Genomic DNA, 27,500 nt, shown 5'->3' on the forward strand with positions numbered 1-27,500 from the left:
ACTGTGTGGTCACCTCCTACAGCTGCCTTCTGTAGTTGTCCAGGCCTCTTGGTGTTGCTGAGCTCACCAGTACGTTCTATTTAAGAATGTACTAAACTATTGATTTGGGCACTACTAATGTTTAAAACAACATTTTCGAAATGCAATTTCCACATTTTTTATCAACTCCACAATTTTAACTGCTTAAAGGGACAGTTTACTCAAAAAAATTCTCCCCTTTAATTTGTTCCCAATGATCCACTTTACCTGCTGGAGTGTATTAAATTGTTTACAAGTATTCCATTACCCTTACATTGGCATTTAAAATAGTTTATTTAGCCTGTGGTATCCCCACCCATCATGAAAGTTTTTGGCCGCAAGGCCAAGCTGTGTTAACACAGCCAGTAGAAGAAATTGCACTCCCAGTGGGTTATCGAAGAGATAAGGTAATAAAATGTTAATTTTCCATTGTTCTCTCCAAGTATTGTGATTGGTTTATTGACAGATATAAGATAAAGAAGCAGGTATATGTACACAAAGTGATAAAGTAATGAGATCTGATTATACCTACAGATATAAGATACAGACACATGTATATGTACACAATGTTATAAAGTAATGAGATCTGATTATACCTACAGATATAAGATACAGACACATGTATATGTACACAATGTGATAAAGTAATGAGATCTGATTATACCACCAGATATAAGATACAGACACATGTATATGTACACAATGTGATAATGTAATGAGATCTGATTATACCTACAGATATAAGATAAAGACACATGTATATGTACACAATGTGATAAAGTAATGAGATCTGAGTATACCTACAGATATAAGATAAAGAAGCAGGTATATGTACACAATGTGATACAGTAATGAGATCTGATTATACCTACAGATATAAGATAAAGACACGTGTATATGTACACAGTGTGATAAAGTAATGAGATCTTATTATACCTACAGATATAAGATACAGACACATGTATATGTATGAGATCTGATTATACCTATAGATATAAGATAAAGACACGTGTATATGTACACAATGTGAAACAGTAATGAGATCTGATTATACCTACAGATATAAGATAAAGACACATGTATATGTACACAATGTGATAAACTAATGAGATCTGATTATACCTACAGATATAAGATAAAGACACATGTATATGTACACAATGTGATACAGTAATGAGATCTGATTATACCTACAGATATAAGATAAAGACACATGTATATGTACACAGTGTGATACAGTAATGAGATCTGATTATACCTACAGATATAAGATAAAGACACATGCATATGTACACAATGTGATAATGTAATGAGATTTGATTATACCTACAGATATAAGATAAAGACACATGTATATGTACACAATGTGATACAGTAATGAGATCTGATTATACCTACAGATATAAGATAAAGACACATGTATATGTACACAATGTGATACAGTAATGAGATCTGATTATACCTACAGATATAAGATACAGACACATATATATGTACACAGTGTGATACAGTAATGAGATCTGATTATACCTACAGATATAAGATAAAGACACATGCATATGTACACAGTGTGATACAGTAATGAGATCTGATTATACCTACAGATATAAGATAAAGACACATGTATATGTACACAATGTGATACAGTAATGAGATCTGATTATACCTACAGATATAAGATAAAGACACATGTATATGTACACAGTGTGATACAGTAATGAGATCTGATTATACCTACAGATATAAGATACAGACACATGTATATGTACACAATGTGATAAAGTAATGAGATCTGATTATACCTACAGATATAAGATAAAGACACATGTATATGTACACAGTGTGATACAGTAATGAGATCTGATTATACCTACAGATATAAGATAAAGACACATGCATATGTACACAATGTGATAATGTAATGAGATCTGATTATACCTACAGATATAAGATAAAGACACATGTATATGTACACAATGTGATAAAGTAATGAGATCTTATTATATCTACAGATATAGGGGGGTAGTTATCAAGCCGTCTACTTTTCTGGCTTCGCCGGCCCAATACGCCCGCCTAAGCTCGCCTACCTTCGCCGCCGCGGACCTTGAATACGTTCGCCTAAGTTATCAAATAAAGCTGTCAAAAAGCCGCGGGGCGATGAGCAGCGGACTGTGACAGTTATCACTCATCCGATCTCGCTGCCCTTCGGCTTTTTCCCAGCTTTATTGCTAGCCTGTCACTAAGCACTCACACTAAACTGCACTGTTCTACCCCCTATACCGGCGCCCCCGGAGCCCCCCGCAACTAAATAAAGTTACTAACCCCTAAACCGCCGCTCCTAGACCCCGCCGCAACTCTTATAAATGTATTAACCCCTAAACCGCCGCTCCTAGACCCTGCCGCAACTCTTATAAATGTATTAACCCCTAAACCGCCGCTCCCGGACACCGCTGCCACCTACAGTATACCTAGTAACCCCTATCCTGTCCCCCCTACACCGTCGCCCTCTATTATAAAATTATTAACCCCTATCCTGCTGATCCCGCACCTCTCCGCAACTAAATAAATAGTTTAACCCCTAAACCGCCGCTCCATGAACCCGCCGCAACCTATATTAAACCTATTAACCCCTATCCTGCCCCCCCTACACCGTCGCCACCTATAATAAATTTATTAACCCCTATCCTGCCCCCCACTACGCCGCCGCCACTGTAATAAAATTATTAACCCCTAAACCTAAGTCTAACCCTAACGCCCCCCTAACTTAAATATTAATTAAATAAATCTAAATAAATTAACTCTTATTAACTAAATGAATCCTATTTAAAACTAAATACTTACCTTTAAAATAAACCCTAATATAGCTACAATATAAATAAGAATTATATTCTAGCTATCTTAGGATTTATATTTATTTGACAGGTAACTTTCAATTTATTTTAACCATGTACAATAACTATTAAATAGTTTTTTTTGCTAGTTTTTTGATAACTAGCAAAAGTAGTGAGAATGTGCCGCACTTGTGTGCGGAACATCTGGAGTGACGTAAGAATCGATCTGTGTCGGACTGAGTCCGGCGGATCGAAGTTTACGTCACAAAATTCTACTTTTGCCGGTCTCGAGCCTTTGATAACTAAGGCGAATCAGCCTCGCCACAAATACGCTGCGGAATTCCAGCGTATTTGAGGTTGACGGCTTGATAACTAGGCCCCATAAGATAAAGAAGCAGGTATATGTACACAATGTGATAAAGTAATGAGATCTGTTTATACCTAAATATATAAGATAAAGAAGCATGTATATGTAAACAAGGTGATAAAGTAATGAGATCTGATTATACCTACAGAAATAAGATACAGACACATGTACATGTACACAATGTGATAAAGTAATGAGATCTGATTATACCTACAGAAATAAGATACAGACACATGTATATGTACACAATGTGATAAAGTAATGAGATCTGATTATACCTACAGATATAAGATAAAGACACACGTATATGTACACAGTGTGATACAGTAATGAGATTTGTTTATACCTACAGATATAAGATAAAGACACATGTATATGTACACAATGTGATAAAGTAATGAGATCTTATTATACCTACAGATATAAGATAAAGACACATGTATATGTACACAGTGTGATACAGTAATGAGATCTGTTAATACCTACAGATATAAGATATAGACACATGTATATGTACACAATGTGATATCGTAATGAGATCTGATTATACTTACAGATATAAGATAAAGAAGCAGGTATATGTACACAATGTGATAAAGTAATGAGATCTGATTATACCTACATATATAAGATAAAGACACATGTATATGTACACAATGTGATAAAGTAATAAGATCTGATTATACCTACAGATATAAGATAAAGACCATGTATATGTACACAATGTGATACAGTAATGAGATCTGATTATACCTACAGATATAAGATAAAGACACATGTATATGTACACAATGTGATAAAGTAATGAGATCTTATTATACCTGCAGATATAAGATAAAGAAGCAGGTATATGTACACAAAGTGATACAGTAATGAGATCTGTTTATACCTACATATATAAGATAAAGAAGCATGTATATGTAAACAAGGTGATAAAGTAATGAGATCTGATTATACCTACAGAAATAAGATACAGACACATGTATATGTACACAATGTGATAAAGTAATGAGATCTGATTATACCTACAGATATAAGATACAGACATGTATATGTACACAATGTGATACAGTAATGAGATCTGATTATACCTACAGATATAAGATACAGACACATGTATATGTACACAGTGTGATACAGTAATGAGATCTGATTATACCTACAGATATCAGATACAGACACATGTATATGTACACAATGTGATAAAGTAATGAGATCTGATTATACCTACAGATATCAGATACAGACACATGTATATGTACACAATGTGATAAAGTAATGAGATCTGATTATACCTACAGATATCAGATACAGACACATGTATATGTACACAGTGTGATAAAGTAATGAGATCTGATTATACCTACAGATATAAGATAAAGACACATGTATATGTACACAATTTGATACAGTAATGAGATCTGATTATACCTACAGATATAAGATACAGACACATGTATATGTACACAATGTGATAAAGTAATGAGATCTGATTATACCTACAGATATAAGATAAAGACACATGTATATGTACACAGTGTGATAAAGTAATGAGATCTGATTATACCTACAGATATAAGATACAGACACATGTATATGTACACAGTGTGATAAAGTAATGAGATCTGATTATACCTACAGATATAAGATACAGACACATGTATATGTACACAGTGTGATACAGTAATGAGATCTGTTTATACCTACAGATATAAGATAAAGACACATGTATATGTACACAGTGTGATACAGTAATGAGATCTGATTATACCTACAGATATAAGATACAGACACATGTATATGTACACAATGTGATACAGTAATGAGATCTGATTATACCTACAGATATAAGATACAGACACATGTATATGTACACAGTGTGATACAGTAATGAGATCTGATTATACCTACAGATATAAGATACAGACACATGTATATGTACAAAGTATGATACAGTAATGAGCTCTGATTATACCTACAGATATAAGATACAGACACGTGTATATGTACACAGTGTGATAATGTAATGAGATCTGAATATACCTACAGATATACGATACAGACACATGTATATGTACACAGTGTGATACAGTAATGAGTTCTGATTATACCTACAGATATAAGATAAAGCTAAATGTATATGTACACAATGTGATACAGTAATGAGATCTGATTATACCTACAGATATAAGATACAGACACATGTATATGTACACAATGTGATACAGTAATGAGATCTGATTATGCCTACATATATAAGATAAAGACACATGTATATGTACACAGTGTGATACAGTAATGAGTTCTGATTATACCTACAGATATAAGATAAAGCTAAATGTATATGTACACAATGTGATACAGTAATGAGATCTGATTATACCTACAGATATAAGATAAAGACACATGTATATGTACACAATGTTATACAGTAATGAGATCTGATTTTACCTACAGATATAAGATAAAGACACATGTATATGTACACAATGTGATACAGTAATGAGATCTGATTATACCTACAGATATAAGATACAGACACATGTATATGTACACAGTGTGATAAAGTAATGCGATTTGATTAAACCTACAGATATAAGATAAAACACATGTATTTGTACACAGTGTGAAAAGTAATGAGATCTGATTATACCTACAGATATAAGCTAGACACATGTATATATACACAATGTGATAATGTAATGAGATCTGATTATACCTACAGATATAAGATACAGACACATGTATATGTACACAATGTGATAAAGTAATGAGATCTGATTATACCTACAGATATAATATAAAGACACATGTATATGTACACAGTGTGATAAAGTAATGAGATTTGATTATACCTACAGATATAAGATAAAGATACATGTATATGTACACAATGTGATAAAGTAATGAGATCTGATTATACCTACAGATATAAGATAAAGACACATGTATATGTACACAGTGTGATAAAGTAATGAGATCTGATTATACCTACAGATATAAGATAAAGATACATGTATATGTACACAATGTGATAAAGTAATGAGATCTGATTATACCTACAGATATAAGATACAGACACATGTATATGTACACAATGTGATAAAGTAATGAGATCTGATTATACCTACAGATATAATATAAAGACACATGTATATGTACACAATGTGATACAGTAATGAGATCTGATTATACCTACAGATATAAGATACAGACACATGTATATGTACACAATGTGATACAGTAATGAGATCTGATTATACCTACAGATATAATATAAAGACATGTATATGTACACAGTGTGATACAGTAATGAGATCTGATTATACCTACAGAAATAAGATACAGACACATGTATATGTACACAATGTGATAAAGTAATTAGATCAGATTATACCTACAGATATAATATAAAGACACATGTATATGTACACAATGTGATAAAGTAATGAGATCTGATTATACCTACAGAAATAAGATACAGACACATGTATATGTACACAGTGTGATAAAGTAATTAGATCAGATTATACCTACAGATATAATATAAAGACACATGTATATGTACACAATGTGATAAAGTAATGAGATCTGATTATACCTACAGATATAATATAAAGACACATGTATATGTACACAATGTGATACAGTAATGAGATCTGATTATACCTACAGATATAAGATACAGACACATGTATATGTACACAGTGTGATACAGTAATGAGATCTGATTATACCTACAGATATAAGATACAGACACATGTATATGTACACAATGTGATAAAGTAATGAGATCTGATTATACCTACAGATATAATATAAAGACACATGTATATGTACACAGTGTGATACAGTAATGAGATCTGATTATACCTACAGATATAAGATACAGACACATGTATATGTACACAACATGATAAAGTAATGAGATCTGATTATAGCTACAGATATAAGATAAAGACACATGTATATGTACACAGTGTGATACAGTAATGAGATCTGATTATACCTACAGATATAAGATAAAGACACATGTATATGTACACAATGTTATACAGTAATGAAATCTGATTATACCTACAGATATAAGATAGACACATGTATATGTACACAATGTGATTCAGTAATGAGATCTGATTATACCTACAGATATAAGATAAAGACACATGTATATGTACACAATGTTATACAGTAATGAGATCTGATTATACCTACAGATATAAGATACAGACACATGTATATGTACACAGTGTGATACAGTAATGAGATCTGATTATACCTACAGATATAAGATAAAGACACATGTATATGTACACAATGTGATAAAGTAATGAGATTTGATTATACCTACAAGCTGAACCCATTTTATTAGGTTGTGTCTAAAACACAAAATCAGCTAATTCATATACACAAATAAGCCTTAAAAAGCAAATCTCATACATTTTATAGTCTGCAGCTGGTAAAAAAGTAATTGCAAACACATTAAGGGAAAAACAATTTTATAGTATACTGTCCCTTTAACTTTTAATGAAATAATGAGGGAACAGCCCACATGAAACAGCCATATACCCTCAACTTAAAGCTGACAGTCTGTACTTTAAACCCAAATTCATTATATATAGCGTCTTTAATTTCTTTTCTTCTTTTTCTAGCAGCTAAAATACCTATAACTTCAGTCAATTTCCAAATACTTCTGGACCTAGCTGTATAGTTGTATATTTATAATTGGTTATAGAAGAGAGATAATGCTTAGTATGTTAAAGGGACACTTTCTTTCATGATTCAGATAGAGAATACAATTTTAAACAACTTCCAAATTTACTTCTATTATCTAATTTGCTTCATTTTTTAGATATCCTTTGTTGAAGAAAGAGCAATGCACATGGGAGAGCCAATCACAGGAGGCATCTATGTGCAGTAACCAATCAGCAGCTACTGAGCCTATCTAGATATGCTTTTCAGCTAAGAATATCAAGGGAAGGAAGCAAATTAGATAATAGAAGTAAATTAGAAAGTTGTTTAAAACAGCATGCTCTTTCTAAATCATGAAAGAAAAAATTTAGGTTTCATGTCCCTTTAAATATACCTCCTTGATACATTATAACTAATACATTTAGCAGATTCAGGTTAAGGCCCCTATTTACCAAAGGTCTGTCGGACCTGATCTGACAGTGCGGATCGGGTCCGACAGACATTGCTGAATGCGGAGAGCAATATGTTCTCCGTATTCAGCATTGCACCAGCAGCTCTTGTGAGCAGCTGGTGCAACACCGCCCCCTGCAGACTCGCAGCCAATCAGCCACCAGCAGGGGGTTTCAGTCAACCCAATCGTACTCGATCGGGTTGAATTGCGGCGATGTCTGTCTGCCTGCTGAGAGCAGGCGCACAGGGTTATGGAGCAGCGGTCTTTGTGACCGCTGCTTCATATCTTGTGTTTCTGGCGAGTTTGATGACTCGCCAGAAACACGGGCCGTCACGGGCCGTCACGCTCCGTCCGGAGCTTGATAGATAGGCCCCTATGTATCTGTTTTGTAACTGTATTATAATACAAGTAATATACAGAGCAGAGAGCATACCCCGAGAGAGCCTCCCCTCTCTCCAACTGCACACGTGTGAACAACAACGCATGTTCTTAATATAGCGATATGGACAGGGTCCTGATTGGTTAGGACTGATCTTTTTGTTCTAATAGACAGAGAATGGGTTAAAAAGAAATAAATGAATCACTGCATTGCAAAAAGTTCAGCATTCAAAATAAACGTTTTGTAAGGATGTAAAACTGTTATTATGCTAGAAAAACACTATTTTCAGGGGTAAATTACAGGAAAAAAACAGACACAATAAATATTTTATAACTTTTGTTTTACTATACATCATTAAAATGTATTTGGAACTTGATGCCCTTTACCTGAATTAAATCTATAATGTCCCTTTAAATATTTACTTATTATTATAATATAATTATTATTATTTCCCCCTTATCATATATTTAAACTCTGAACATTGTGGGTTTCCAACTTTGAGAATTGTGCAGACATCATAAGCCTAACCCTGCTGCATATCTGTCTCTAACTGGATTCAGCAGAGGTGATAAGATGAGGAAGCGCACACTGCAAACTTCACAAGCCTAACCCTGCTACATGTCTGCCCCTAACTGGCTTCAGTAGAGGTGATAAGATAAGGAAGTGCACACTGCAGACCTCACAAGCCTAATCCTGCTTCATATATGTTCCTAACTGGATTCAGCAGAGGTGATAAGATAAGGAAGTGCACACCGCAGACCTGCTACAAATCTGTCCCCAATTGGCCTCAGCAGAGGTGATAAGATAAGGAAGTATACACTGCAGACATCAAAAGCCTAACCCTGTTGCATATCTGTCCCTAATTGGCCTCAGCAGAGGTGAAAAGATAAGATACTGCAACACAATGCAAGTTTTGCTAAACAAATAACAGTGGTTAGCTGTAACTACTACAGTAACAAGTCTGGATTGGCTCCTTAAAATATGGCAAGTGGTGGGGTCTTTTGATCACTGAAAAGCAACCAAGGTGTTAATGTATTCAGAAAGTTATCACAATGAACTGGCATGTTAATTTGTGGCAATACAAAAAGTCTTATATTTACAATGTATTTTATGTTAATCTGCAGGATAGTCTTTTAGAAAACATATTAAAACATTTAACAAAGTCAAATGTATAAAAAAAAAATTTGCGTAATCGTTCTGGTTAAAGGGAGGGCAAGATGCCAACACACGTACTTTTACAAGATACTGTTGTACTTTCTAAGCACGTTCCTGCGCATGTGATAATATCAAGTACAATGTTCATAAACAATGTCGCCATCAGTCTTGTTAATTATTGTGCTTCACATGAGGTTTTAGTGCTTAGCTGACTATATGTAAATGTCTTCTCTTTATGATCACTTCCTCTTTCTGGTAGAATTTTAGATCCCATCACGTCTTCACCACTTACCAAACTACGACCTTTAATATTTTCCTCTAACGTATTCACTTCCTCTCTGTCTCATATAGAAACCTCGTCTGCGTCTGTTCTGTCTGTGAAGTTTCAGCTTTTCTCTCTTGCTTAATTGTATGGTTGTTTGTCCCTCGTATCTCAACCCCCAATCTGATTTTTACATCATTAAAAAAAAAGAAGAAGAAGATATATAGTGGCTTATAAATACGCATTTAAAGGGATATGGAATTCAAAATTAAATTTCACGCATCATACAGAGCATGTCATTTTTAAAGGCTTAATTAAAAAGCATATCTATGTAGGCTGAGCAGCTGCAATGCAGCTGCTGGTTGGTGGCTTCAAACTTCTTAAAACTGGCTCAACAGATGTGCTCAGCTAGCTCCCACTGGAACTGATATTATCTGTGTTTCTAACTCCTTTGTAGGGGGTTAAACACAATATGATATTTACTATTTGTATTAGTCATGGGCACAATTTTGTGATTTGACATTTGTTTCGCTTCGGCGCCAGATATATCAGTGTGAAGTTGCATTTTCACACAAATGAAATAGCAGAATTCTGCTGCCTGCTGCCATATTTGACATTGGGTTTGTAAAATGACTGCCGAATAGGAAATTATGCACATACCATAATTGTAATTGATTAATTCATAATTAATTCATAATTAATTCATAATTGTAACAGCCATTGTGTAATAATACAATTCTCTAACACATTGCTCAACAAACTCAGGAACCAGATAGCCACTATCTCCTAGAATTTTATCCATGGCTTCTAACTTTTTAGGCTATTTCCCATATATCTTTATACAAATACCACTGTCTGGCAACTAAATATTCTTCCTTGCTCCTAAATTTTAAACAGATTTGTAAACCACGGCTCTATCTGAATCATGGGAGGTTCATTTAGACGTCCATCTCCCTTTAATAAATACCCTGGCACAGAGGCCTTTCATGTATTCTGTTTGCTTTCAAGTGGTTTCTTATCTAATGTTTATTACACAAAACACGGACAGAGAACACACAAGACTAATGCACAGGCGGTACGTTTAGCAGACACAAGAAGCTGTAAGCGAGGAGAGCCACAGAAACTACAACAAATACTGAAACTAGTAAATGTTTTAATTTACACAACAGTGGGTCAGTAATTAATACTGCAGTATCAGCCCTATATTACTGTTAATGTTTATTGTATCAATAACCAATGAGTATTAGCAGGAAGTACCTAGTTAATACTGCAGTATCAGCCCTATATTACTGCTAAAGTTTATTGTATCAATAGCCAATGAGTATTAGCAGGAAGTACCTAGTTAATACTGCAGTATCAGCCCTATATTACTGTTAATGTTTATTGTATCAATAGCCAATGATTATTAGCAGGAAGTACCTAGTTAATACTGCAGTATCAGCCCTATATTACTGTTAATGTTTATTGTATAAATAGCCAATGAGTATTAGCAGGAAGTACCTAGTTAATACTGCAGTATCAGCCCTATATTACTGTTAATGTTTATTGTATCAATAGCCAATGAGTATTAGCAGGAAGTACCTAGTTAATACTGCAGTATCAGCCCTATATTACTGTTTAAGTTTATTGTATAAATAGCCAATGAGTATTAGCAGGAAGTACCTAGTTAATACTGCAGTATCAGCCCTATATTACTGTTAATGTTTAGTGTATCAATAGCCAATGAGTATCAGCAGGAAGTACCTACTTACAACTATAGTATCAGTCCTATATTACTGCTAATGTTTATTGTATCAATAGCCAATGAGTATCAGCAGGAAGTACCTAATTAATACTACAGTATCAGCCCTATATTACTGCTAAAGTTTATTGTATCAATAGCCAATGAGTATCAGCAGGAAGTACCTAGTTAATACTGCAGTATCAGCCCTATATTATTGCTAATGTTTATTGTATCTATCAGTCAATGAGTTTCAGTGGGAAGTACCTAATTAATACTACAGTATAAGTCCTATATTACTGCTAATGTTTATTGTATTATTAGCCAAAGAGTATCAGCAGAAAGTACCTAGTTAATACTACCGTATCTGTCCTATATTACTGCTAATGTTTATTCTATCAATAGCCAAAGAGTATCTGCAGGAAGTACCTAATTAATACTACAATATCAGCCATATATTACTGCTAATGTTTATTGTATCGATAGCCAATGAGTATCAACAGGAAGTACCTAATTAATACTACAGTATCAGCCCTATATTACTGCTAATGTTTATTGTATCAATAGCCAAAGAGTATCAGCAGGAAGTACCTAATTAATTCTACAGTATCAGCCCTATATTACTGCTAATGTTTATTGTATAAATAGCCAAAGAGTATCAGCAGGAAGTACCTAATTCATACTACAGTATCAGCCCTATATTACTGCTAATGTTTATTGTATTATTAGCCAAATAGTATCAGCAGGAAGTACCTAGTTAATACTACCGTATCAGTCCTATATTAATGCTAATGTTTATTGTATCAATAGCCAAAGAGTATCAGCAGGAAGTACCTAGTTAATACTACAATATCAGCCATATATTACTGCTAATGTTTATTGTATCAATAGCCAATGAGTATCAGCAGAAAGTACCTAATTAATACTACAGTATCAGCCCTATATTACTGCTAATTTTTATTGTATTAATAGCCAAAGAGTATCAGCAGGAAGTACCTAATTAATGCTACAGTATCAGCCCTATATTACTGCTATTTTTTATTGTATAAATAGCCAATGAGTATCAGCAGGAAGTACCTAATTAATACTACATTATCAGCCCTATATTACTGCTAATGTTTATTACATCAATAGCCAAAGAGTATCAGCAGGAAGTACCTAATTAATACTACAGTATCAGCCCTATATTACTGCTAATGTTTATTGTATCAATAGCCAAAGAGTATCAGCAGGAAGTACCTACTTACAACTACAGTATCAGCCATATACTTCCTACTCCCTGGCTGACAGACTTCAGTCAGTGAATATTAGGTGGAAGCACAAAGCTAGTACTGCAGTATCAGTTGTATATGTCCTGCTAATGCTCATTGTACATCAATAATAACAACATAGTGATAGTTCTCTCTCTGCTTCTACCTACAGCCAAAAAGATTTTGCACTGCTGAACATTTACCTTGCATCAGTACCTTCATCTGGGAGAGGGTAAGGTATTTAAACCAACCAGAACATTTGATATGGGTCACACGGCCAGTCCAAGACTAAACCTAGTATATGGGTTCAGCCTAACTGACAGGGCTTATGGACAAGGAAGGATGTAAGGAATAAAGGAATCTGAAAGAGATGATTGGAAGACAGAGTCTGAATATTAAAGAGGGAAGAGGAGACAATTTAACAGAGTGGAACAATGATACTGATAAACAAAATAAATAAAACCGCCCGGAACAAGCAACAAGACTGGCAGTAAGAAGAAGAGGAAGATAGAGTGTATCAACCATTGTAGCCAAAACACCATAGTTACAGACCTCAGATTAATTATCAAAGAGACAAGACATTTGCAATATCATCGATGAATCCCCTCCCGTGAAATGCAGTCTGATGACCTTTTTGCGCGTAAACTACGCCAAACCACAACCAGATCATCACCTCAAAAGAGCTCCTGTGAGTCTAAACCATTTACAACTGCAAGCAGCCATAAACGCAACGGGAGTGCACGCTCTCTTTCAGAATCTGATCCTGATTACCGTGACAAAGGGACAAGTAGCCCATCTGCTCCCCGCTTTAAAGATCCATTTCTACTATTGGGGCTGGCTGGAATCAGCCAGGGGCCCCAGGCCCAAGAGTCCAAGGAGAGATCAACAGAAGGAGACCATGTGGCCTCCCGACCTAAGACTTTTGCTCATCATGATGTTCAGAGCCTTTTATTTGACCCATTTCAGAGAAGAGAATCTGAAGGTTGGAAAAACGTAAGGAGTGGAGCATCTGCTGCGTCTCAGCACAGGACTACTTGTTCACCTAGGAGATCGTTGCCCTCTCCAGAGGAGCCAGGAGACACTGGAGATGGGAAGAACAATGAGCTTCTTCTCAGTTGTCCCTATTTTCGCAATGAAGTAGGAGGAGAAAAAGAAGATGGTGAAGAAGACAGAGGATGGGACTTCTGTACAGCTTTAGGTGGCCATCTTCCCTATACCAACTGCCCAGTAAGGGGGCCCAATGCAGCAGTATCTGTGTTGGAAGAAGCCAGAGAAAGACTGAGAGGAAGCTGCTATTTTGTGGAGTATCAAGACTTGGGGGCATTGTATTACCGAAAATATTTCTACGGAAAAGGTAATTTAAATTACATTTTATACCTTTTTTCCTCTCCACCAATGTATGATGTTTAAAAATATTTTGTCATTTTTTTCTACCCTTCTCAATGTTACTCCTGATTCCTTTTTATACCAGAACATCAGAACTTTTTTGGAGTCGACGAAAGACTTGGTCCTGTGGCCATAAGTTTAAGAAGAGATGAAAGAGAAAGAAACCAGAGTGTGCAATACAATTACCGCATACTCTTCCGCACCACTGAAGTAAGAAGAGTCTTTCCTTTCTTTTCTGCATTCTGACTTCCTATTGTTGATTTTTACAAGCAGAATTTGTTTTATTTTGCTATTATTTACTAATCCTCATCTTTGCCCTGAATGTATTCAAACTCTTCCCAACTTCTCCATCATTTTAACCCAACAATTCTCAGTTCTGCTATAATGTTCTACACATTCATTTGATGTTCAGGTGCTATTTTTGTCTTTCTCAGGTTTGCCTCCATCCTAATATAAAAAATATATTTTTCTACCACTTTGAATAGAAATACTTTAAGTTTGTCTTTATTACTCTACTTAAATAAATTCTATTTACTGAAAAACTCTATTTTCCTCTATTGTCTCCCTGTTCACTGATATTCATCCATACATCTCAGATCACAACCTCTTTTCAAGGCTATAACGCTTCCAACTGTCTCTTAGAATAACTTTTTTTCTAAATCCAGAACTAGGGGTTTGTCTCTCCAGTCTCAGAATCCCTTTTATATCTAAATACTTTGTACTTTATTCTGTTGATGTTTTCTTTTTTTATTTAAAGTTAAAGACCTTACGTGGATCAATTCTGGAAGAGGCCTTTCCCTCAACCATTCGTTCCAGTTCATCAAGAGCTATATCACCAAAAAAGGTCTTTGAATATGTTGTGCCCGAGGTTAATTTGCAATGTCTACGTTTGGCATCCAACTCTCCCAAAGTGCCAGATACTCTGCTTAAACTGGATGAGCAAGGGGTGAGTATAATACTACATATTATTTTGCCTCTGGGTTTCATTATCAAATCAATTAGAATCCACAGCATTTGTGTAATATCCACTTATTAGCTACAGTAACAGTATATTGCAATGAGGTTGTGTCCAATAGTGGATGGTTGTATTCAGTTAGATGAAAAAATCACAATTTCAGTAGCTGCATTGCTGTCAGTGTATTGTCAGTTAGCTTCTGTTCAAGTTTTTAAAGAGCAGTTATTTGGAATAGATAAGAGGGTTTTTTTGTGGTTGCAAATCAAGTTGATTCTAGTTGTGTTTTTGTTGTGATTGTTGAGTGTAGCTGATGTAATGACCAAACCCACAAATGTAACATAGCTGTTAGAATGTTATTCTATTCCGGATGGGAAGAAATAGAAATACAGGGGTTATTTGTACTAATGGACAATTTCTAAATTGATAGATTGAGTAATGATGTTTTAAATCACGTTGGTTAAGGATTACTGGATAATATTTACTGTATTAAGGATTCGTCATAAGTGCTACTGAACTGTAATAGAAAGGTTGCATGTTTGAGAATGGACATTTTTGTGGTTCAGTAATACTAAGCTGTTGTGGGAATGATTACATTATAGTAAATGTTAGCATATGTGGATGAGTGTAATTAGCAAAGAGTAGCTACTATTAAGAACATGAGACTGATTTAGAATCTTACTGATTTATATTATTGTCCTGATGATAATTATTATTCTTAGCCATCTTTGTTTACAAAGCTCCAATTTTCTACAGCTCTATATAAGTGGTATAGTAAATAAATCAGAATTTAAACATGGAAAAAAAATGACAAACCTTGTTCCAAGGAGCTTTCAGCCTACAGTAGATGAGTGTGTGATGTTAATACGAGATATGATTGATGGACAGTGGTGTACTATGATGAACTATGCTCTTTGTAGTGTAGGTAGTTCATAAATGTAAAACCTTATAGATTTTGAGAGATAATTACATAAAATAAAGAATGCCACAACGTAGGTATTGAAAAGGAAAGATTCTGGACTCTGTAGTGAGAGGACATAACAATATAGATAGAACATTTAAGACCAAAAGTAGTATGGCAAGCCTTCAATAAAGAATACCAAAGGAACAAAGCAAATTTGGTGATAAAGGTAAATTGGGAAGTTGTTTAAAATTGCACGTCCTATCTGAGTCATGAAAATTTAATTTTGACTAGACTGTCCCTTTAGTGGAGCATATGGGGATTAAGTTGATTGAACAGTTTGATTCATGCTATAAAGACTGATCAGTATAAAGAATGGGATGTTCTAATGATAATCAGTTGTAGTAAAGGCCAATCTATATGGAGTTACAAAAGGTATCTTGCGCAAGAAATAATTTTTATAGTGTAAATTAGTAACATAGTAACACAGAAACACAGTAACATAGTAACACAGTAACATAGTAGCACAGAAACACAGTAACATAGTAACACAGAAACACAGTAACATAGTAACACAATAACATAGTAGCACAGAAACACAGTAACATACTAACATAGTAACACAGTAACATAGTAGCACAGAAACACAGTAACATAGTAACATAGTAACACAGTAACATAGTAGCACAGAAACACAGTAACATAGTAACACAGTAACATAGTAGCACAGAAACACAGTAACATAGTAACGCAGAAACACAGTAACATAGTAACACAGTAACATAGTAACACAGTAACACAGTAACATAGTAGATGAGGTTGAAAAAAAGACTGAAGTCCATCGAGTTCAACCTATACAAATCTAAAATACTTACAAAAAGCTCCAGTTAAGCTTAAATAATCCCACTAAAAGGTGACCCATTTAATACTAGCAATCATATCCATGAATTCAGTGTAATGAGCAAATTTGTGGCAAAGAGTGGCGTTTTTAACAAAAGCATTTCTGCGCTTTGTAAGCCATGGCTTAGATTTCAGTCTTGCAGACAGACTTTGCATTTCAATAGTCCAAAAAAGAAGTTGCATGTTTTGAGCCCTTATTACAATCACACTTTGTTTAGCAGATGGCTAAGAACAGTGGACTGAAATAAATTGTGAAAACTGTTTAACAGAGGACCTCTAAGATCTTGTTCTCTAGCAATACATCCAACCATCGAAAACACCTTTTTCTCATTATCAGGCAGCTCCAAACAATTTATCACATGCCCAAAGACATCTAAAAAACATCTGTACACATGATAAGTTCAGAAACTTCAAGCTTATTTTATAGGTATTAAAAAATAACAATGAGGAACATATTTTTATTATACTGAAGTAATTGCATATTTATTGTGCCTCCAAATATCTACAAACAAGACACAATTCTATTCTTATGTATTAGTTTGTTCAGAAATCAAAGTAAAACTCAACTTACATCACTTTGTAGCTGGATATTATTCAACATCACTGGCTTTAATTACTTGTCCTGAATAATATTGACATCTGTAATTCTGGTGTGAATCCAAGTCAAGTGATAGCTCCTTGCTGCTCTTCCGTTGACTTAGATCTTCGTTTACTCAAATATTCTGCTTCCATTAGTATTTATGGGCAGTCTTGTTGGAAGAAGAATATTTAAGTAAATGAAGATCTTAAATTAAGAATTACGTCTGTAATTCTGGGGTGAATCCAAGTCAAGTGATAGCTCCTTGCTGCTCTTCCGTTGATTTAAGATCTTCATTTACTTAAATATTATGCTTCCATTAATATTTTTAGGCAATCTTGTTGGATATATGGTTTAAGATCTGTTTTTTATGTTTCTATTTATTATGGCTAATTTTAGCGATAAATCCATGGATTTTGCTTGTTTCCTAATTGCCTATCTTCTCCTGACCACAGCTCAGTTTCCAGAGAAAGATTGGTATCTTATACTGTCGTGCCGGACAAGGAACCGAGGAGGAGATGTACAACAATGAGACAGCAGGACCAGCCTTGCAGGATTTTCTAAATCTTTTGGGAGATGAAGTCCTTCTCAAGGGATTTGATAAATACCGAGCACAGCTGGACATCAAAAGTAAGCATCCTTGTAAAAAAAATAATTTGTAGGCTGTCTTCAAGCCCCAACCATATCTATGTTTGTATACAAATAATCACCCTCTACTATTGACTTGGTTTTCCCAAGTCAATTGCTTCCCCTTAAAGGGACTTAGAAGTCAACATTAAACTGTTGATTCTGACAGAGTCTTTCCAGGTCTATTATTAAATTCACCCCTTTCCGATAGTCTTTTTTGTTGGAAGTAGCTCCTTTCCATGAGAGTATACTAGGTAGGAGTGTGCACATGTTTACAGCACTGTCACATTGTAACAAGCATAGCTGCTATATAGTGCTGAAGAGACGTTCACACTCCTTTAAACTACCTCAGTATGTTCAACTAAAAAGAAGCTAAATTCCATCAAAGGATATCATTTTAAACCTGTACGATCTATCAGATCAGAAAGCTTTATTTTTTCACATACATGCCCCTTTAATGTGTCAACTCTTTTAATATTTAAGTAGTGCCCTTAATTATTACTATCTCTTCACACATTGGTCATCATTTATATTTGTAGAATAATTATCTAACTTTAATTGATTTCTGGGGACATAAAACTAATATATATATAACTACCTACCTATCTATATATGTGTGTCATGTATATGAAATAGTGCTGCAAGCATGGGAGTATCTAGATTTTATGGGGCCCCAGGGCAGTCTGTAGCAGGGCCCCGCTCATATTTCAACAGCATTCCTTACAGAGCACCACTAAATCCTCATAGTTACACATAAAAACTACAGAGCTAATCAGCATACAGAATAATAACGCATAAAATATGCCTTAAAATCTTTGGTCTGTATTGGGGCCCCTAGATGGCTGGCCCTGTCTCAGCGGAGACCCCTGTAGTTACGCCCAAGGCTACAAATATATTTTGCATGATAAAAAGGAAAACAAGAACTTTCTTTTATAAAGTTAAACATGTTTATATGGATTTAAAACATAAAGTGCTTATACACAGCTTGTCTGGGGGATAGCAGGTCCATGTCTGATTAAGAAAACCCCCAGAGCCTTATTGGACAGAGAGAAAAAAAAAACATGAAACAAAAGCATACAAATTTTTTTTTTTTTAAATTATAGGAACATCCCTTTTCCAAAAAAGAAAAACAACATTTTAAAATGATTTAAAATGCCCTTGATGCAATAATGAAAAAACATTTTTTTAATTTCTTCTTTAACTGATTTGATGCGCATGATAACCCCTTGAGGCCTATTTATCAAAGGTCTGTCGGACCTGATCCCACAGTGCGTATCAGATCCGACAGGCCTCGCTGAATGCGGAGAGCAATACGCTCACCGTATTCAGCATTGCACCAGCAGCTCTTGTGACAACACCGTCCCCTGCAGATTCGCGGCCAATCGGCCGCAAGCAGGGGGGTGTCAATCAACCCGATCGTACTCGATCGGGTTGAATTGTGGCGATCTCTGTCCGCCTCATCAGAGCAGACGGACAGGGTTAGGAAGCAGCGGTCTTTAGACTGCAGGCTCGCCAGATACACGGGGCATCAAGCTCCATACGGAGGCCCCATTGTCTGTGGTTTCGCCGATCCCTCGCACTACAGGCCGCTGATTGTTGTTGGCCATGTGAGGCACTGCCAAGGTTTCAGTGGGCATGACGGTAAAGTCATCACAAAGTGACATCACAAAGTGACATCACAAAGAGGCATCACAAAGTGACATCACAAAGAGGCATCACAAAGAGGCATCACAAAGTGACATCACAAAGAGGCAGAGTCACAGAAGCTACAAGGGAGCTGGGGAAGATATTCAGCTCCCTTATTAGCAACAGGAGATCAAAACCCATTATATGAAACAGAATTCCCTGCTCTTTCAAATCTTCTGGGTCCCCCATAAATAAAATAAAAAGGGGTTTTATTGTGAAGGGGATCTTTAGAGACACATAATAAAAAAAATATTTTATGGTTTAAGCCTCCTGTAAAGTTTATTTTATAATGAACAAATTCCTTTAAAAAACGTGCATTTTGTCTAAATAGATATTTTTTTATTACAATCTACAATATCCTGTCAAATACGGCTACCCCTGATTACTATTCAGTATTACGTAACGTGATCATCGTAGCAACAGTGGCCACCTAGCAATTTTTATTTTATTTACTATAATCTTACCAGAAATACACATTTTATCATTTTGGTTGCAGCCTTCACATGCAGTGATATTTAATGATATATTGTGAATCTGCTGGTACAGCTGAAAAACTAAACAATCTATAGCTTGTGTGGGTCACTCACTGAAATAGGAATTTCAATAGAGTTTAAATTTAAGCACAAAAAAAGCTCAAAATCGGCCTAGCAAAGAAGTATGAAAAAAAGCTAAGAAGCGAAGGGGTTAGGCACATATATAGGGGCCTATTTATCATCAGTCTTGCGGACCTGATCCGACAGTGCAAGACCTCACTGAATGCGGAGAGCAATACTCTCTGCATTTAACATTGCACCAGCAGCTCACAAGATGTGTATTCCTGCTCCTCCATCTGATTTCCCAGTACTGTTTCTTCTGAGTTATATGTATATGTGTGTTCCTGCTCCTCCATCTGATTTCCCGGTACTGTTTTTTCTGAGTTATATGTATATGTATGTTCCTGCCCCTTCATCTGATTTCCCAGTAATGTTTCTTCTGAGTTATATGTATATGTGTGTCCCTGCCCACATCTGATTTCCCAGTACTGTTTCTTCTGAGTTATATGTATATGTGTGTTCCTGCCCCTCCATCTGATTTCCCAATACTGTTTCTTCTGAGTTATATGTATATGTGTGTTCCTGCCCCTCCATCTGATTTCCCAGTACTGTTTTTTCTGAGTTATATGTATATGTATGTTCCTGCCCCTTCATCTGATTTCCCAGTAATGTTTCTTCTGAGTTATATGTATATGTGTGTCCCTGCCCACATCTGATTTCCCAGTACTGTTTCTTCTGAGTTATATGTATATGTGTGTCCCTGCCCCTACATCTGATTTCCCAGTACTGTTTCTTCTGAGTTATATGTATATATGTGTTCCTGCCCCTACATCAGATTTCCCAGTACTGTTTCTTCTGAGTTATATGTATATGTGTGTTCCTGCTCCTCCATCTGATTTCCCAGTACTGTTTCTTCTGAGTTATATGTATATGTGTGTTCCTGCCCCTACATCTGATTTCCCAGTACTGTTTCTTCTGAGTTATATGTATGTGTGTTCCTGCCCCTCCATCTTATTTCCCAGTACTGTTTCTTCTGAGTTATATGTATATGTGTGTTCCTGTCCCTCCATCTGATTTCCCAGTACTGTTTCTTCTGAGTTATATGTATATGTGTGTTCCTGCCCCTCCATCTGATTTCCCAGTACTGTTTCTTCTGAGTTATATGTATATGTGTGTTCCTGCCCCTCCATCTGATTTCCCAGTACTGTTTCTTCTGAGTTATATGTATATGTGTGTTCCTGCCCCTCCATCTGATTTCCCAGTACTGTTTCTTCTGAGTTATATGTATATGTGTGTTCCTGCCCCTCCATCTGATTTCCCAGTACTGTTTCTTCTGAGTTATATGTATATGTGTGTTCCTGCCCCTCCTTCTGATTTCCCAGTACAGTACTGTTTTTTCCTGAGTTATATGTATATGTGTGTTCCTGCCCCTCCATCTGATTTCCCATTACTGTTTCTTCTGAGCTATATGTATATGTGTGTTCCTGCCCCTCTATCTGATTTCCCAGTACTGTTTCTTCTGAGCTATATGTATATGTGTGTTCCTGCCCCTCCATCTGATTTCCCAGTACTGTTTCTTCTGAGCTATATGTATATGTGTGTTCCTTCCCCTACATCTGATTTCCCAGTACTGTTTCTTCTGAGTTATATGTACAGTATATGTGTGTTCCTGCCCCTACATCTGATTTCCCAGTACTGTTTCTTCTGAGCTATATGTATATGTGTGTTCCTTCCCCTACATCTGATTTCCCAGTACTGTTTCTTCTGAGCTATATGTATATGTGTGCTCCTGCCCCTCCATCTGATTTCCCAGTACTGTTTCTTCTGAGCTATATGTATATGTGTGTTCCTTCCCCTACATCTGATTTCCCAGTACTGTTTCTTCTGAGCTATATGTATATGTGTGTTCCTGCCCCTACATCTGATTTCCCAGTACTGTTTCTTCTGAGCTATATGTATATGTGTGTTCCTTCCCCTACATCTGATTTCCCAGTACTGTTTCTTCTGAGCTATATGTATATGTGTGCTCCTGCCCCTCCATCTGATTTCCCAGTACTGTTTCTTCTGAGCTATATGTATATGTGTGTTCCTTGCTTCGCCATGAGGAGCCAGTAAATCTAGCAGATACTAACTGTTACCATTGGATCAGCTGCTAGCTCTGGGGTCATGAGGTATTTACAAATGACCTACACTCTTGTGATCCCTTCTTTATGTGTCTGTTCTTTATAACACTGGGTCTCTGTATCTAGGGGCTGCTGTACAGGATGTTAGAATTACTCCTGCCCCTACATCTGATTTCCCAGTACTGTTTCTTCTGAGCTATATGTATATGTGTGCTCCTGCCCCTCCATCTGATTTCCCAGTACTGTTTCTTCTGAGCTATATGTATATGTGTGTTCCTGCCCCTCCATCTGATTTCCCAGTACTGTTTCTTCTGAGCTATATGTATATGTGTGTTCCTTCCCCTACATCTGATTTCCCAGTACTGTTTCTTCTGAGTTATATGTACAGTATATGTGTGTGTTCCTGCCCCTACATCTGATTTCCCAGTACTGTTTCTTCTGAGCTATATGTATATGTGTGTTCCTTCCCCTACATCTGATTTCCCAGTACTGTTTCTTCTGAGCTATATGTATATGTGTGTTCCTTCCCCTACATCTGATTTCCCAGTACTGTTTCTTCTGAGCTATATGTATATGTGTGCTCCTGCCCCTCCATCTGATTTCCCAGTACTGTTTCTTCTGAGCTATATGTATATGTGTGCTCCTTCCCCTACATCTGATTTCCCAGTACTGTTTCTTCTGAGTTATATGTACAGTATATGTGTGTGTTCCTGCCCCTACATCTGATTTCCCAGTACTGTTTCTTCTGAGTTATATGTATATGTGTGTTCCTGCCCCTCCATCTGATTTCCCAGTACTGTTTCTTCTGAGTTATATGTATATGTGTGTTCCTGCCCCTCCATCTGATTTCCCAGTACTGTTTCTTCTGAGTTATATGTATATGTGTGTTCCTGCCCCTCCTTCTGATTTCCCAGTACAGTACTGTTTTTTCCTGAGTTATATGTATATGTGTGTTCCTGCCCCTCCATCTGATTTCCCATTACTGTTTCTTCTGAGCTATATGTATATGTGTGTTCCTGCCCCTCTATCTGATTTCCCAGTACTGTTTCTTCTGAGCTATATGTATATGTGTGTTCCTGCCCCTCCATCTGATTTCCCAGTACTGTTTCTTCTGAGCTATATGTATATGTGTGTTCCTTCCCCTACATCTGATTTCCCAGTACTGTTTCTTCTGAGTTATATGTACAGTATATGTGTGTTCCTGCCCCTACATCTGATTTCCCAGTACTGTTTCTTCTGAGCTATATGTATATGTGTGTTCCTTCCCCTACATCTGATTTCCCAGTACTGTTTCTTCTGAGCTATATGTATATGTGTGCTCCTGCCCCTCCATCTGATTTCCCAGTACTGTTTCTTCTGAGCTATATGTATATGTGTGTTCCTTCCCCTACATCTGATTTCCCAGTACTGTTTCTTCTGAGCTATATGTATATGTGTGTTCCTGCCCCTACATCTGATTTCCCAGTACTGTTTCTTCTGAGCTATATGTATATGTGTGTTCCTTCCCCTACATCTGATTTCCCAGTACTGTTTCTTCTGAGCTATATGTATATGTGTGCTCCTGCCCCTCCATCTGATTTCCCAGTACTGTTTCTTCTGAGCTATATGTATATGTGTGTTCCTTGCTTCGCCATGAGGAGCCAGTAAATCTAGCAGATACTAACTGTTACCATTGGATCAGCTGCTAGCTCTGGGGTCATGAGGTATTTACAAATGACCTACACTCTTGTGATCCCTTCTTTATGTGTCTGTTCTTTATAACACTGGGTCTCTGTATCTAGGGGCTGCTGTACAGGATGTTAGAATTACTCCTGCCCCTACATCTGATTTCCCAGTACTGTTTCTTCTGAGCTATATGTATATGTGTGCTCCTGCCCCTCCATCTGATTTCCCAGTACTGTTTCTTCTGAGCTATATGTATATGTGTGCTCCTGCCCCTCCATCTGATTTCCCAGTACTGTTTCTTCTGAGCTATATGTATATGTGTGTTCCTTCCCCTACATCTGATTTCCCAGTACTGTTTCTTCTGAGTTATATGTACAGTATATGTGTGTGTTCCTGCCCCTACATCTGATTTCCCAGTACTGTTTCTTCTGAGCTATATGTATATGTGTGTTCCTTCCCCTACATCTGATTTCCCAGTACTGTTTCTTCTGAGCTATATGTATATGTGTGTTCCTTCCCCTACATCTGATTTCCCAGTACTGTTTCTTCTGAGCTATATGTATATGTGTGCTCCTGCCCCTCCATCTGATTTCCCAGTACTGTTTCTTCTGAGCTATATGTATATGTGTGTTCCTTGCTTCGCCATGAGGAGCCAGTAAATCTAGCAGATACTAACTGTTACCATTGGATCAGCTGCTAGCTCTGGGGTCATGAGGTATTTACAAATGACCTACACTCTTGTGATCCCTTCTTTATGTGTCTGTTCTTTATAACACTGGGTCTCTGTATCTAGGGGCTGCTGTACAGGATGTTAGAATTACTCCTGCCCCTACATCTGATTTCCCAGTACTGTTTCTTCTGAGCTATATGTATATGTGTGCTCCTGCCCCTCCATCTGATTTCCCAGTACTGTTTCTTCTGAGCTATATGTATATGTGTGCTCCTGCCCCTCCATCTGATTTCCCAGTACTGTTTCTTCTGAGCTATATGTATATGTGTGTTCCTTCCCCTACATCTGATTTCCCAGTACTGTTTCTTCTGAGTTATATGTACAGTATATGTGTGTGTTCCTGCCCCTACATCTGATTTCCCAGTACTGTTTCTTCTGAGCTATATGTATATGTGTGTTCCTTCCCCTACATCTGATTTCCCAGTACTGTTTCTTCTGAGCTATATGTATATGTGTGTTCCTTCCCCTACATCTGATTTCCCAGTACTGTTTCTTCTGAGCTATATGTATATGTGTGCTCCTGCCCCTCCATCTGATTTCCCAGTACTGTTTCTTCTGAGCTATATGTATATGTGTGTTCCTTGCTTCGCCATGAGGAGCCAGTAAATCTAGCAGATACTAACTGTTACCATTGGATCAGCTGCTAGCTCTGGGGTCATGAGGTATTTACAAATGACCTACACTCTTGTGATCCCTTCTTTATGTGTCTGTTCTTTATAACACTGGGTCTCTGTATCTAGGGGCTGCTGTACAGGATGTTAGAATTACTCCTGCCCCTACATCTGATTTCCCAGTACTGTTTCTTCTGAGCTATATGTATATGTGTGCTCCTGCCCCTCCATCTGATTTCCCAGTACTGTTTCTTCTGAGCTATATGTATATGTGTGCTCCTGCCCCTCCATCTGATTTCCCAGTACTGTTTCTTCTGAGCTATATGTATATGTGTGTTCCTTCCCCTACATCTGATTTCCCAGTACTGTTTCTTCTGAGTTATATGTACAGTATATGTGTGTGTTCCTGCCCCTACATCTGATTTCCCAGTACTGTTTCTTCTGAGCTATATGTATATGTGTGTTCCTTCCCCTACATCTGATTTCCCAGTACTGTTTCTTCTGAGCTATATGTATATGTGTGTTCCTTCCCCTACATCTGATTTCCCAGTACTGTTTCTTCTGAGCTATATGTATATGTGTGCTCCTGCCCCTCCATCTGATTTCCCAGTACTGTTTCTTCTGAGCTATATGTATATGTGTGTTCCTTCCCCTACATCTGATTTCCCAGTACTGTTTCTTCTGAGCTATATGTATATGTGTGCTCCTGCCCCTCCATCTGATTTCCCAGTACTGTTTCTTCTGAGCTATATGTATATGTGTGTTCCTTGCTTCGCCATGAGGAGCCAGTAAATCTAGCAGATACTAACTGTTACCATTGGATCAGCTGCTAGCTCTGGGGTCATGAGGTATTTACAAATGACCTACACTCTTGTGATCCCTTCTTTATGTGTCTGTTCTTTATAACACTGGGTCTCTGTATCTAGGGGCTGCTGTACAGGATGTTAGAATTACTCCTGCCCCTACATCTGATTTCCCAGTACTGTTTCTTCTGAGCTATATGTATATGTGTGTTCCTTCCCCTACATCTGATTTCCCAGTACTGTTTCTTCTGAGTTATATGTATATGTGTGTTCCTTCCCCTACATCTGATTTCCCAGTACTGTTTCTTCTGAGCTATATGTATATGTGTGTTCCTTGCTTCGCCATGAGGAGCCAGTAAATCTAGCAGATACTAACTGTTACCATTGGATCAGCTGCTAGCTCCGGGGTCATGAGGTATTTACCAATGACCTACACTCTTGTGATCCCTTCTTTATGTGTCTGTTCTTTATAACACTGGGTATCTAGGGGCTGCTGTACAGGATGTTAGAATTACTCTGCTAAAACGCAGCTCAACAGAACGTGAGAGATTGTACAGATCAGCTGAATTTATAATGAGTACATTTGTGTTTGAATGCAAGAACCACACCCTTCCGTAACCGTCTGCATCCTATTGTTTGTCACAGTGGTCACATACGGACCCCTGGGTTGTTAGCAGATGGCTTTGCCTTTTATTTCCATAGGTTTCATTGTACATGAATGTAGTAAATGACTAAAAGAATTATATATATATATGGCTAGATTTATCAACGCTGAGGCGTACAGGGGCGCGTATACCCGCCCCTGTACGCCTCAGCTCGCCTGTGGCAGAGCGAAATTACCCGCAGGTAATTAACATTGCACACAAGCGCAATTTTGCGCT

At 36.7% G+C, this 27,500-nt stretch overlaps 1 protein-coding gene across 1 annotated transcript in view; it reads left to right on the forward strand.

Annotated features, from left to right (window-relative positions):
- SIPA1 (signal-induced proliferation-associated 1) overlaps positions 1 to 27,500 on the forward strand; it is a 217,161-nt gene that overhangs the window by 70,850 nt on the left and 118,811 nt on the right. The window contains 4 exon segments of the mRNA XM_053719981.1: positions 13,298 to 14,479; positions 14,597 to 14,721; positions 15,269 to 15,457; positions 18,297 to 18,471. Coding sequence (XP_053575956.1) covers positions 13,741 to 14,479; positions 14,597 to 14,721; positions 15,269 to 15,457; positions 18,297 to 18,471 — 1,228 coding nt within the window. The 5' untranslated portion in view covers positions 13,298 to 13,740.

This window comes from Bombina bombina, chromosome 7 (genome assembly GCF_027579735.1).
Source record: "Bombina bombina isolate aBomBom1 chromosome 7, aBomBom1.pri, whole genome shotgun sequence".
NCBI lineage: Eukaryota > Metazoa > Chordata > Amphibia > Anura > Bombinatoridae > Bombina > Bombina bombina.